The 14,904-nt window shown below is 32.4% G+C and overlaps 1 protein-coding gene across 1 annotated transcript; it reads right to left on the bottom strand.

Annotated features, from left to right (window-relative positions):
* Window positions 1-3,498: 3,498 nt before the first annotated feature.
* LOC100244845 (UDP-glucuronate 4-epimerase 3) lies at window positions 3,499-5,659 on the bottom strand. The gene has a single exon (XM_003635538.4). The coding sequence runs from the start codon at window positions 5,201-5,203 to the stop codon at window positions 3,896-3,898; it is 1,308 nt and encodes a 435-aa protein (XP_003635586.2). The 5' UTR covers window positions 5,204-5,659; the 3' UTR covers window positions 3,499-3,895.
* Window positions 5,660-14,904: the final 9,245 nt, after the last annotated feature.

Here is a 14,904-nt window from a genome sequence, read left to right on the forward strand (position 1 = left end):
GGACCGTCTTTAGATTACTAAAGAAGAATGAGGAACCTTCCATAACCCAAAGTGATATTTAAACGGTTAAAGATGGTTTTGAGGCGTTTTGCCCAAATGAGGCGAGACATGAGGTTTGAGGTAGAATGAGGTATAAGCCTCACTTAAACATAAAAAATAAAAATAAAAATAAAACATGAAATAAAATTAACAATAATAATAATAATAAAGAAAAATGTTAAAAAAAATCATAAAATTCATAACAAGAAACTTAATTGTTTGTCATCTTTAATAGTTTTAATTTAGTTCCTCTCTCTTCTAAAATCCAACTCTTTTCTCAAGGTTCTATCAAATATCTTTAATATCACCATCACTATTACAAGTAAGATCCACTAAAAATATTATCATCATATCTAATCGCTCTATCCTCCTCCTCATTATTGCCCAACCATTCTTATGTTTCACTCATCAATTGCAATCCTCCTTTTCCTTTATTTATTAGTAATAATATAATAATTGTATATGAGCCTAGTCACTACAACAACTAACAACTACTATTTCTTCTTCTCAACCCCTTTTCTTTCTTTTCTTTTCGTTTCCCCATTCTAAAAGGTCAATGGAAGCCAACTTAGCCACTTTATTTGTAAAAAGTTTAAACGAGGCCCTGGACCTAAGAAAAAATCTATGCCAAAATCCTAACAAAGCATAAAACTAATCAATACCCATCAAACTTCTCAAAATAAAAATCAAAAGCCACCAAATCCATTAAAACCTAATGAATATTTGAGCCTTAAGCCTCAGCTGCCTCAAGGCAATAGCCTCAAGGTTGTACACTACACTACTCTACTAAAGCTAAAAGCTCAATCCTAATTCATAGCACCTCACATTAAGGTGAGCCTCAAAGTGTATTCGAAGCTCCTAAACTACTAATAACTTTCTTATTTGGAATGTGTTTGACAAACCATAATCCATTTTTTCTTCTTCTTCACAATCCAAGCTCCTATCTTCATTAACGTTTTGAAACAAGGATTATTTATAACTTCTTAGTCTCAACACATGTTCCCTTTCTTTATAAGTCCTCAAGAATTCTTCCATGAGGACAAACACTAGAATCGTACTGTCATTAAGGGGAAGGGCTCTTTTTGTGCCTTTTTAGTGTTCAACAAGAAGGAGAGATAGGCTTTTAGGCTTGGGCTGCTAGACCAAAGCTTGGGCTAGGGCATTGGCCTTAGGTCTTAGAGGTTAGTCTTTCTTTATTAAAAAAGATTTGCTCACTAACCCATTGTAGTAGCTTCTCAACCATATCCACATTTAAGGCCTTGTTTAGCACTTTTAAGGACTTACTTAAAAGACTTGTTCAGTCTTATACTAGACTTGGAACACATTTATGGTGGACAACTGTTTCCCTTTTCATCTATGTTGCTGCCACGTATACCACTACGTGGTGCATTCCCTACCACCAAATGTGTTTCCTATCCTTAATTGATGTCACACTAAATAGTTAGACTCGCCCCTTCCATGAGTGAACTCAACAAGAGATCCACCTACTTTGTCTTCTTCTTACTGGTCACCCTTCTTGTGATGATAAAAATCCAAGTGCTATCTTTGATTTCTTCTTACCGGCCAGCCTTAGCATGATGATAAAAATCCAAGTGCTATCTTTGATTTCTTCTCACCGGCCAGCCTTAGCATGATGATAAAAATCCAAGCGCCATCTTCAACTTTTAATAGCACCGACAACACCTTGTCTCCATCTCCCTCGCGCTTTTATCATGATGATAAAATCCAAGCACCATCTCAACTTCTTCTTACCGGCTATCCTTTATCATGATGATAAAAATCCAAACACCATTTATCTTCAGCACCGACAACACCCTGCATCTTTCGTCTCAGCAAGACACATACATGCCTCCGTGAGATCAACAAACTTGAAAAGTTCTCAAGTCAATCTCTAAAAGCTTTCCCCACTCTTCAACCAACTACATCATATATCTATTCTACTGTAGGTGGAATGACAATTCTTTGATCGCTATCCACCCTTTTCAAGAGCATAGGGGCCTTTGTTACCCTTTACTGAAATGAACTCCTTTTCATGGAGGTAGAATGCTCTGTCTATTGTATCCAAAGAATCAATCCCTTTTGATATAAAGAAAGGGGTAATTAAAACCAATCCTCTAGAGTCTATAAACTTAGCTAAGGTTCTTCTTACGTCACCATATTTCCCATCGGCATATAAGAACTTACAAATGACTACACCTCCCATTAGAACTTTGTGTGTTCAAAACCTAAGGAAAAAACAATAATGGTTATGTTTATGGACAATCACTGCAAAGCTTTGAAATTTATCATATTATCATTTGCGTCAAGATCAGATGCATCATTAATACAATAAATGTTAGGGAATTTTGAGATTGGCACCACCATTGTTATTTCTTCGTCTATATCCTTCATATCTGACAAGATGTTCTATATTTAGTTACATTTACTCCTCTTAACAAACCTGACTCATTATTAAAATTTGTTTGATAATAGGTAATTTGATTAAAGGTCACTGCAGGTGAGAATGAAAATCCCACTAAGAAATGTTTAAGTAGTTCATAAATATAAACCCCTATGGTCTAAATGAATCAATTAGAGCCATCAAATTGCACATGGACATCCCTCTCTCTCTCTCTCTCTCAATAATCTTCAAAGTTTCTCTTAGAACAATTATCTTCCCATGTTTCTGTTGATAATTACATTCATAACTGATATTAACATATCAGTATTTCTCATTAGCTTTTTACACCGCTCATGGCTACATTCTAAACCATCAAAAATCCCAAAATTATCTCTCTCGATAGAAGCCCCTGGAACCTTCAACAAAAATTTGAGAGTTGCTCTTCTAACCAACTTGCTAAACTAGCAAACAAAAAGACAAGTAAAAGATACCAGTTTGCCAACAAAAAACATAAATAAATTGCATACCACTGCAAATAGAAGCACTAAAAAAGAAAAGAAAAAAAATAATATTCTCTCTTCTTCTAAGTCGTCAAGAAACTTAAGGAAATGAGTTTGTTTGAAGATGCAGGGACAGAAATTCAAGGACTCAGACTACTTTCTACAGCTGTTCATTTAGTTGACCATGATGATTCCAATCACACAAAAAGAGCCCACAACAATCAACTCGAAATTTAGATTTTTTAAAGAATATCTAAATCCAAGCAAAAGAAAAAAAATGCAACCTCTAAGTTTGGCAACTCATCGCATACTGAATAACCAATAAGTTTATGTGCAACTTAGACTGGAAAATGAAAATGAGGTTCAACAAAATTGATCTAGAGCACATACATATCTTACACAAAGCTAAAGAATCATCTGCGTAGCATATACATGAGTGGGCAGATTTTTGGGACATGAGATGGACTGATTAGACAGTCAGATAAGCCCATTTAACTTTGCCATTGGTCCATCAAAAGTAGCTAAACAAATCATGGCCACCTTACATTCATATGGTATCAAAATTACCAGAGACACAAATTCAAATATAAGGCAATTCATAAAGTGCCCAATTCAGCAAACGCTATCTTATTAAAACTGCTTCATGAGGATGATTAAAGTCAAGCAATAAGCATATTTTGTAAACTATCAGTCACAGACTGTACAGTGTCTAGACTATGAATAAAATCCTAAAAAAGGGAAGCAACAATTGGAAAGGCTATGTGGATGCTTCTAGCTTTCTGTTCATACAAATCGGTAATGCCCTGCAAAAACAAACCCACCAACCAAACCTAATCCATTGCAGAACATGGTTCCTCCTTGTATAACAGTATTGCGTATGAAGATAACGGGAAAATGCAAAGATTGGCAGAGGGATAAAACCATATGCAGTCAGTATCATGACTTAGGATGATTCTAGCAAACATGATGCAGAAATTCACCATGAGCTCTTTTTCTTCGATTTTGACTGGTAAGTGATGTACCACCGCACAAATTTCTTCAGCCCTGACTCAAGATCAGTTGTAGGCTTATACCCGAGCTCCCTCTGTGCCAAACTTATATTCGCATGTGTATACTGCACATCTCCATTCCTGGGCATGGGCAACACCCTCCTTTTTGCTTTCACCTTCAAAAGCTTCTCCAGTATGCTCACCAGCTTGCTCACATCCACCGGCGACGTGTTCCCCAAATTGAAAATCCGAAATTGAGCCGCCCCCTTCTTCTTACCACCAGTACCTGTACTTTTCTTCGCGGTATCCAATGATGCCAAACACCCCTTCACTATATCATCAATGTATGTAAAATCTCTAGCAACAGATCCATGATCTGGCCCTTCAAAGATCGTAATTGGCTTCCCTGTGAGAATATCTCGAGTAAAGAAGAAATATGCCATATCTGGCCTGCCCCACGGTCCGTACACGGTGAAAAATCGCAAGCCAGTAATTGAAAGACCGTATATATGATTATATGTATGAGCAATGGCTTCACCTGCTTTCTTTGTCGCTGCGTATAGGCTCGCCGGACGGTCCGTTCGATCTTTTTCCGAGAAGGGCACCTTAGAATTAAGCCCATAAACAGAGCTCGAAGATGCCCAGACGATAGCTGGCTGCGGGTCCGCAGATTTACAAACTTCAAGAAGATTCACAAGCCCAGCAATGTTACTGTTGACATATGACTTAGGATTCTGCATTGCGTAGCGAACACCGGCCTGAGCAGCAAGGTGCATTACGTGTGTGAACGCGACCACATCGAAGAGCTTCCTAAGAAGCTCCGAGTCATTGATATCGCCTTCCACCACAAACACGCCGGCGCGCTCAAGCAGGTCGCGGCGGTGGCGCTTCAGTTCCGGGTCGTAGTAGTTGTTAAAATTGTCGAGGCCGATAACGCCATCTCCCCGCCGCTTCAGCGCTGCAGAGACGTGGCTACCGACGAAGCCGGCGCCACCGGTCACCAGCACGGTATGGCCGTGATCAGAGCGTACACGCGCCGATTGCCGCACCTTCTTTTCCCATTCGGGACCTCCCCAAGTATAGTTCGCCAGAACCCGGCGAGACCGGTCAGCGGGAGGGGACGTCGGCGACGTAGGCGATAACAGAAAGAAAAAGCAAATGACGCTGAAGAAGAATAATGACCAGAGAATGAGCTTGGCGAGAGACGAGTGGGATCGGAATCGGTGAATGTAGTGATACTTGTCGGACTTGAATTTTCCGGGCGTGGAGGGGATGTTGTCCATGTGCTGCGACATTGGCAGAAAACTGATCGGAACCTGATCAAACCCTAGTCTATTCCCTCCTCTCCTGACTCGATTCTTCAACTCAGAAATAGAAACAAAAGGGTATAGGTTTTGTGGGTCATAATGGGGTTGCGCTCTTGTTCTTCACAGACGACTATTGGCTTGATGCGTGTTGTGAAGAAACAGTGAGACCTTTTTGCTGCAACCTTCTCTCCTCACTTTTTCTTGATTTCTTGGATTCCACTCAGAACTTGAGATGGGCCGCTGGCTAGACCGTAGACCTATCTATATAAATACAGGCTGGGCGGTGCCAATTGTATATTTTGCAATTGTAGACAAAGTCCTTGGACTTATGGGCAAAATCGTCATCATGCCATTAAAATTGTTAAACCAGCTTTGTTCGCCGGAGGGCTTTTGACCTCGTGTCATTCAAACACGATTACCTACCAAATGACCTTTATGATTTTGGGAATTGTTAAGGAAAATTTGTATCATCCAATATTTGTTTCCATTTTTTCCTTAATATTGTCGGTTTTATTATTTTTAAACCTTAAATATTAAATTATTCATCATCATCCCACACATGACATGTGACAGGCTAGCAGGCTGATTTGGCATGAAAACTAACCAAAAAAAATATATATGCCTCTAAAATTAGGGGATGCGATTAAGGTTAGGATCATTTTTTTTTTTTTTTTTTTAATAAAGAGAAAGGTATAGAATTGTAAATTTACAACTGTAATACCCCTTTTTTAAAATTATGCGGTGTATATTACTGTCGAATGCGTTGTATTTGGTAGGAGGTGTAACTTTCCCGGATTAATCTTACCATTCTCATACATAGCAAGTGAGATGAACCGACGCCACGTTCGGCTTATTTGGTAGGGGTGGCGTAACTTGGGTGAGTTGAACGAGTCCATAAAAAATTATTGTTAATAGTCAAATTAGACTTGAATTTAATTCGGATCGAGTTTTGACGAAGATTCAAAAAAATTTAGAGTTTGACTTGAAATTCATTTAATATTTTATAATTTATATTATTCTATATAATAATATTTATTTATTAATTTTTTTAAAAAAAATTAAATTATAATTATATCATATATTTTTTCATTTTTTCCTATATAAATCATTTTTTTCCTTTTTCTTATTGCCTTAAAATCTCTCACATTTACTAATTTTGATATAAATATATAAAAAAAAATTTAAATACATAAAAAGTGAATTATAAATTATACATATCAGTCGATTTGAATTCAACTTAAACTTAAAAAATATAAGGCTGAGTTGGATTTGAATTAAGTAACTCGAGTTAGATATTTGATTGATTATTTTTAAATTCTAGTGGAATTTAAGTTGGAGATTGGATTGAATTGGATTTTGAGTTGATTGTTTCTTAATTTAAGTTGAAGTCGAGTTAGGACATTTAAAGTTAGTGATTGAGTTGAGTTGAACTTGACTTAATTATTTTTTAATACTAATACATGTATTATTTACTATATATATACATTATTTTTATATATTTAATAACTTATATAAAATTTTATTTATAAATTTAAAATATTTGAATCATAAATATTATTAAACATAAGAGAAATTTCATTTTTTTAATCCTAAATATTGGAATACAACATAATTTTTATGTAAACAAATATCAAAAATTGAAAAATAATGTATATTTCATTGCATTTTTTATTCATTTTTATTTTAGTTCTTCTTTTTTAACTACAAAATTATTTTTTAATAAAAAATATTTTATTTTGTAAAATAAGTAATAAAAAAATAAAATAAAATTTAAATTTATGATAATCCGATAATACCTCAGTATAAGATTAGCATATTTTATATAGACAAAGTATAAAAAAAATAATGAATAATGATAGGATATATGATTGGATAATTTATCATATCTTATTACCGATTAAATATAGGACATGATATGTTAATTACTCTCATATCCTATCTCATAAAGTATCTAAACATCCAAACATGGTCTTAGGATATATGCGTGATTTCCAAAAATTTTAAAGAAAAATGCAAGGCAAAGAAATAGAGACTGCAAGTAAAATGAGAGACAGCCAAGAAAATTTAAATAAATAAAAGTCAAAAATTTGTTTTTATATACTATTTTAAATTTATTTCACTTTTTTTTAATTCTTCTATATAAAGATTAAATAATTTAATAATATATAATTAATTTTAATAATATTTGATTTTTTTTATGACAGAATCAAATATAAAAAAAATAATTTTAATTTTTTTTTCTTTCTCGGTAATTTAACCGAGAATTATATAATTAATCTTTCATAACATGACTATATGGTATTTGGGTTAGCATTGCTAGTCATATACTCATATGGTAGTGTAGGTTTGATCAATGGTGTGAAAGGGGGAGAAAGGAAAGAGCCAAACAGAGATGGTGTGGGTGATGGAGATCAGGTTGAGACACCAACCAGAAGGTGAATAGTAAAAAAGAGAAACTTGAGAAGAAAGCGAGCTTTAAAGAATACATTAATAAGATGTCTTGGTTTATAATCCAAGTCGAGTAGTTCTCTCAGCCAACCGATAGAATCACACAAAGCCTACCACACTAACTACTCCTTTTCGAAAAACTCATCATGAAGATTGATGTGAAAGAAATGGTTCTCATCCTTGTCACGGACTCACCATTTAGAAATTTTAATTGCACTCTTTTCATAATGAATTCTCTTATAAAATAATACCTTAATTATATCGATGGGCTTGCTTCTATCATGGAAAACCAAACTTTTTGATAGTACAATCACCTAGTTGTCATCCATGTATTTGTGTTGGTTCCTAATTTGCAAAAAGACAAAAGAAGATTAGACCATTTTTATTTTATGGTATGTCATAAATCTATTATAAGCTTTCGAAACATGGTATCATTTGACTTGAGTTTGCCAACGAAGACGATGTTAAAACTTCGTGATTTGATAGAGGTGATGACTAAAGTGGAATGGTGATATTTCAGTAACATAAAGATGACTATAGGATACGTATTTGTATAAATTTAGTAATATTTAAAAAATGGGCTAATTGCATGAGTGTCTTAATGTGTAATACTTTATTTAATTTTGAATTATCTATTGAATGAATGAAATTGAGATCTTGGTTTGTGTCTAAGGAATGTTTGAATTTCTCACTCTTAGATGCGTTTTGAACATCATATGCATTTTAGAGAATGACTTGATTTGGATGAGTGTTATGGAGAAATTTGTAAATTTTCGTTGGAGGATATTAAGTGGTTTATATAATCTATATTTTGTCATAAAATTGTTAAATGGAGAGATTGTTGATACATTAGGCTATATGTTATTAAAGTTGACAATTTTGCTTCAAATATTTTAGCTTAAGAACTTTATAAGATTGTATTTTACTCTCTATTAAAGACTTGAGAGTATTGTGTGATCAATCAGGATGACAAAGATAAGTATGAAAGGTCTTAAAAGGTAAATAGGATTTAATTAAGACATTGTATGAAGTAAATATTTTTTAAAAAGGTTTTGAAAAAGGTTTTAAAACTTCTTTGAGTGCTTAAGCGCTCTTCTGTTCAAATGCTAACACAAAGATTTCAATATTCAAGTAAAAAGTCTAAAGTATCTCTTGAAGAGACGATTAAAAATTAAAAAATTAAAAGGAGAAACAATCTCTTCAAAAGATGATGATCTCTTAATAAATAAATAAATAAGGAAATAAATCATCTATTCGAAATATGATTTCAAAAAATCAAAGAAAACAAAATATTTTCAAGTTTTCTTATTTTTAATAATAAAATTATTATAAATATATGTATTGTAAAATTAATTGATTTTATGTTTTTTATTATTGATATACTATATATAATTATAATATTTATAAAAGTATAAATTATGTTTAGCATCTCATATTAAAAAAAAATACTATTTTATATTAAGTTAGATATTGATTAAAACAATATTTTGTTTTTTTTATCTCCAATTTTATCTTTAAATTAATTTAATTAATTATAATTATAAATAGAAACTAATTTGATTTTATATTATTTTTATTTATAATATAAATAATGAGTATTTTAATTTTTAAACTTTATCTATTACTTTCTTGTTCATTGAAATTTCATATTAAAAAAAAATCTATTATCAATTTTATTCTAGTTTATAAAAATAAATTTATCATCGATTTCCTTTTTTAGTTTATTAAATAATATTTTTTATAAAATGAATAATTTTGTTTCATTTTAATTTTTAAATTAATTTTATTAGATAACTTTAAAATTAAAAATATTATTCTTTAATTTAAATTTAACTATCTAATGTATAAAATATATAAAAATAAATTAATTTGGAATAAAAAATTCAACGGTCACAAATAATTTTTTAAGTATTAATCAATTTAAAACTAAATAATAATTTTGTTTTTTTTTTTTTTGAAGAAACGATTTTTAAGAACAAAGAAATCGTTTGTTTAAAAATCTATTTTAGCATTTTTTTCTTATATGAGAAACTCATCTGTTAGCCTACCACGGCTGCAACGCCCACTATTGTCCCGCTGCAACACCCACTACTTTACACACTGCTCCACCGGACTTTTCTCAATAGTACAGTAGTTTAAAAAAGTTATGCTTAAATTATTGTAGTAGAAGAAGTTATTACAAATATATGGTAGTTTTTGCCACATAGGAGAGAGGAGAGAGGAGAGAGGGTGAGAGAGGAGAGAGGAGAGAGGAGAGAGGGTGAGAGAGAGGAGAGAGGAGATAGGAGATAGGGTGAACGGATATTTAAAAAAGGGAACTCGTCTCTTGAAGAGACGAGTTCCATGAAAAAAAAAATATATATTTTTTTAAAAAAATTCCCATTTACTCAAGGGAACTCGTCTCTTCAAGAGACGAGTTCCATGAAAAAAGACAAGGGAAAGACGAGTTCTCAGGGAAAAAAATATTTTTTTTATTTAAAAAAAATCCTAAATTAAATAAAAAAAAATTTCCTAAAGGGAACTCGTCTCTTTGGGAAATTTTTTTTTTTAAATATATTTTTTATTTAAAAAAATCCCAAATTAAAAAAAAAAAAAAAATTCTTAAAGGGAACTCGTCTCTTCAAGAGACGAGTTCCCTAAAAAAAATATTTTTTTAAAAAAAATATATATATTAAAAAAAAAAATTTCCTAAAGGTAACTCGTCTCTTGAAGAGACGAGTTTCATGGGAAAAAAATTATTATTTTTTTTTAAATATATTTTTTGTTTAAAAAAAATCCCAAAAAAAAAAATTTCCTAAAGGGAACTCGTCTCTTGAAGAGACGAGTTCCCATAGAAAAAACAATATTTTTTTTAAAATATATTTTTTATTTAAAAAAAATCCCAAATTAAAAAAAAAAGAAAAAAAACAATTTTTTTTTAAAATATAATTTTTTTACATGGGAACTCGTCTCTTGAAGAGACGAGTTCCCTTTAGGAATTGTTTTGTTTTTTTTTTTTTAATAATAATAATTATTATATATATATTTAAAAAAAAAAAAAAATTTTACATGGGAACTCGTCTCTTGAAGAGACGAGTTCCCTTTGGAATTGGTTTTTGTTTTTTTTTTTTTTTTTTAATTTGGGATTTTTTTAAATAAAAAATATATTTAAAAAAAAAAAAAATTTCCTATGGGAACTCGTCTTAAAGGGAAATTTTTTTTTTTTAAATATATATATTTTTAAAAAAAAATATTTTTTTTTACATGGGAATTTGTCTCTTGAAGAGACAAGTTACCTTGAAGAATTGATTTTTTTTTTTTTAATATATATATTTTAAAAAAAAAATATTTTTTTTACATGGGAACTCGTCTCTTCAAGAGACGAGTTCCCTTTGGAATTGTTTTTTTTTTTTTTTTTTTTTAATTTGGGATTTTTTTAAAATAAAAAATATATTTTAAAAAAAAATATTTTTATTTAATATATATATATTTAAAAAAAATATATATTTTTTTCATGGGAATTGTTTTTTTTTTTTTTTTTTAATTTGGGATTTTTTTAAATAAAAAATATATTTAAAAAAAAAATATTTTTTTTCCCAAGGGAACTCGTCTCTTGAATTTTTTTAAAAATATATATATTTTAAAACATAATATATTTTAATTTAGGAATTTTTTTTTTTTTTTGTAATTTGGGATTTTTTTTTTAAATAAAAAATATATTTAAAAAAAAAATATTTTTTTTCCCATGGGAACTCGTCAGACGAGTTCCCTTTAGGAAATTTTTTTTTTTTTATAAATATATATATTTAAAAAAAAATTATTTTTTTTTACATGGGAACTCGTCTCTTGAAGAGACGAGTTCCTTTAAAAAAAAAAAAAAAAAATTTCCATGGGAACTCATCTCTTGAAGAGACGAGTTCCCTTTAGGAAATTTTTTTTTTTTTAATTTGGGATTTTTTTTAAATAAAAAATATATTTTAAAAAAAAATATTTTTTTTTCCCTTTAGTTCCAATTTTTTTTTTTTTTTTTTTTTTGAATTTTTTTAAAAAATATATATTTTTTTTAATGGGAACTCGTCTTTTGAAGAGACGAGTTCCCTATATATATTTTTTTTCATGGAACTCGTCTCTTCAAGAGACGAGTTCCCTTTTTTAATATCCGTTCACCGTCTCTCCTATCTCCTCTATCCTCTCTCTCACCCTCTCTCCTCTCTCCTCTCTCCTCTCTCACCCTATCTCCTATCTCCTCTCTCCTAGGTGGCAAACACTACCTGTGGACCCCGCATTTTGGGCTCAATGCGTTTCCCACTCGATGGCAAGCTCGATTTTTATTTGAAAATTTGATTTTTTATTTGATTAAGAAAACTGACTTGGAGTCGCCACTTATTTTTGTTTTATTTTTAAAGGGTAAACAAAATAAGAAAGAAAAACCCTAAGTGTGACTCCTTGTTTTGGAAAAGGCGGTCTGTGAAAAACCGGATGGGTTCGGGGGTCAGGTTACTTATCGGGAAGGTACGGTAAAGACCGTAGCACCCCTCTAAGTCCCTAAAGTCGGGTCTCTACTAATAAAATAAAGCAATCATGGCAATTGATGAGGAAATCAATGAATACTCAGAGTGATCATGCACACGTGAGAATCTAAACATGCATACAGAAAATGACCAGAGTGGATGTGGATGCGTACCTAGGCGACGAGCCACCATGTGCTATCAAGAGAGGGGTTAGTGCATAATTAAGAAATAATAGCATGCATGTCGGAAAGCAGGATAAATAAATCATGTATGATAACCAAGTCAATCAATCGATCAATCAATCATAAAGTCACCCATGTTGGGCCCCCACCAAAGCCTGTTTATTTAGCATGACTTAATGTCACAGATTCCATTATTCTGGAATTATGAAAAATTCGTTCACGCTTATTAAAATCAAGAGGAATGGAAGATCGTTTGAAAACCAGAGCGGAATTAAAACTATTTGAGAGAAAATTGGACTTTTGAAATTTAATTGAAAATTTGGAATCTCGAAGATCACTAGAAAATTGGAGTTTTAGAGTTTATTTGAAGATCAGACTCTTAGAGGTTGAATGTGAGAATGTGAATTTTAGAAATCGAATTTGAAAGAGGTTGGAATTTTGAAAATGATTTGAGGGATCGGGATCTTAAGAAAAAAGATTAAGTTACGAAAATTGGGATTATGAGAGTTGAATTTTGAAAGATATCAGAATCGTAAGTTATTTGAGAAGTATGAATTATGAAAGTTGATTTATGAAAAATGGAAGTCTCGAAAATCATTTGAAGGCAGACTTTTTAGAAATTGAACTGCGAGAACATAGACTTTTGAAAGTTGAATTTGTAATAATAATGATAATAAGATTTTGAAAGTTTGAATTGATAATAATAATAATAATAATAATAATAATAATAATAAGATTTTGAAAGTTGAATTAATAATAATAATGATGATAAGATTTTGAGAGTTTGAATTAATAATAATAATAATAATAATGAGATTTTGAAAGCTTGAATTAATAATAATAATAATAATAATAAGGTTTTGAAAGTTTGAATTAACAAAAATAATAATAATAAGATTAATAATAATAAAAAGATTTGGAAAGTTGAATTAATAATAATAATGATAATAAGAATAATAATAATAAGATTTTGAAAGTGCTTTGGGTTCCATCCCCATCATATGCCCAAGTCCATTCATTAAAAGAGCCTTGAGCTCCATCTCCATCAAGCCCAAGTCCATTCATTAAAAGAGCTTTGGGCTCCATTTACACCAAGCCCACGTCCATAAGCCCACGTCCATTCTTTAAAAGAGCTTTGGGCTCCATTCATTAAAAAAGCCTTGGGCTCCATCTCCATCTCCATCAAGCCCATGTCCATTCATTAAAAGAACCTTGGGCTCCATCTCCATCAAGCCCAAGTCCATTCATTAAAAGAGCTTTGGGCTCCATTTACACCAAGCCCACGTCCATTCTTTAAAAGAGCTTTGGGCTCCATTCATTAAAAAAGCCTTGGGCCATCCGGCCCAAGCTAAAAGAAAATGGCTTAAGGCCCACAAAAACAAACTTAAACCCAAACATAGGAGGTCCAAACAAACATTACCAACAAGCCTAAACTAAAAGAAAATGGCTTAAAGCCCACAAATACAAACTTAAGCCCACAAGTCAGTGTCTTGGGAGCCCACCAACAAAGCCCACTGCCTAAAATATCCACCCAAAGATCAAAAGATGGTTTCTCTTTTTTTTTAAGAAATTTCCGGGTTGAAGACCGGTGGTGGCAGGTTGGTGGTGAAGATGGTAGAACAAAGCTCCAATAATAAGAACCAAAATAAACTCATATCATCCTCACCCTATATATCCATCAACGAGCTTAGAAAAGAAGTTAAAAAAAACAAGCATGGAGTGGAGAAAAGAAAGTACCCGAAGATGAAAAACAAAAGAGAGAGGACGAGAGGTTAAAGAAAGGTCTATTTGGTGCCCGATTTTCTCTCTTGTCCCCAGATTTTTTTTCTTCAAAAAAAACCTCCCAGCTGCTGCCCGTTTTCTTCCTCCACCTAGCTGCTGCCCCTCTTCCTCTTCAGTGCATGTGCTGCCCACAAAATCTCCTCCAATGCATGTGCTGCCCAGAAAAAAACCAAATGCATGTGCTGCTCCCAAAATCTCCTCCAATGCATGTGCTGCCCAGAAAAAACCCAAATGCATGTGCTGCCCGGTTTTTCTTCCTTCTAGCTGCTGCCCCTCTTCCTCTTCAGTGCATGTGCTGCCCACAAAATCTCCTCCAATGCATGTGCTGCCCAGAAAAAAACCAAATGCATGTGCTGCCCCCAAAATCTCCTCCAATGCATGTGCTGCCCAGAAAAAACCCAAATGCATGTGCTGCCCGGTTTTTCTTCCTTCTAGCTGCTGCCCCCTTTCTCCTTTTTCTCCTTTTCTTTTCTCTCTAGTCGGTTCCTACCTTCCCGGGCAAGCCATCACCTGCTTCCCTGTTTCCGCAGTCAGCAACATGGCTTCCTTCATCAGCAGCATGACATCTCTTGCAGTTGGTCCCACGCATGGAGAGGGGTCCCCCCACACCGCTCGGGTGCTGCCAGGTCCTCTAATATATATATAAAAAAAAACTCAATACCCATTGGCTCTTCAAAGGGGGTCTACACTACCGTATATTTGTAATAACTTCTTCTACTACAATAATTTAAGCATAACTTTTTTAAATTACTGTACTATTGAGAAAGGTCCCCGCTCCACCACCATC

This window comes from Vitis vinifera, chromosome 2, assembly GCF_030704535.1.
Source record: "Vitis vinifera cultivar Pinot Noir 40024 chromosome 2, ASM3070453v1".
In the NCBI taxonomy this organism is placed as follows: Eukaryota; Viridiplantae; Streptophyta; class Magnoliopsida; order Vitales; family Vitaceae; genus Vitis; species Vitis vinifera.

Coding starts and splice junctions, on each gene's coding strand:
- LOC100244845 (XM_003635538.4), bottom strand. CDS start 5,203: ATGTCGCAGCACATGGACAACATCCCCTCCACGCCCGGAAAATTCAAG.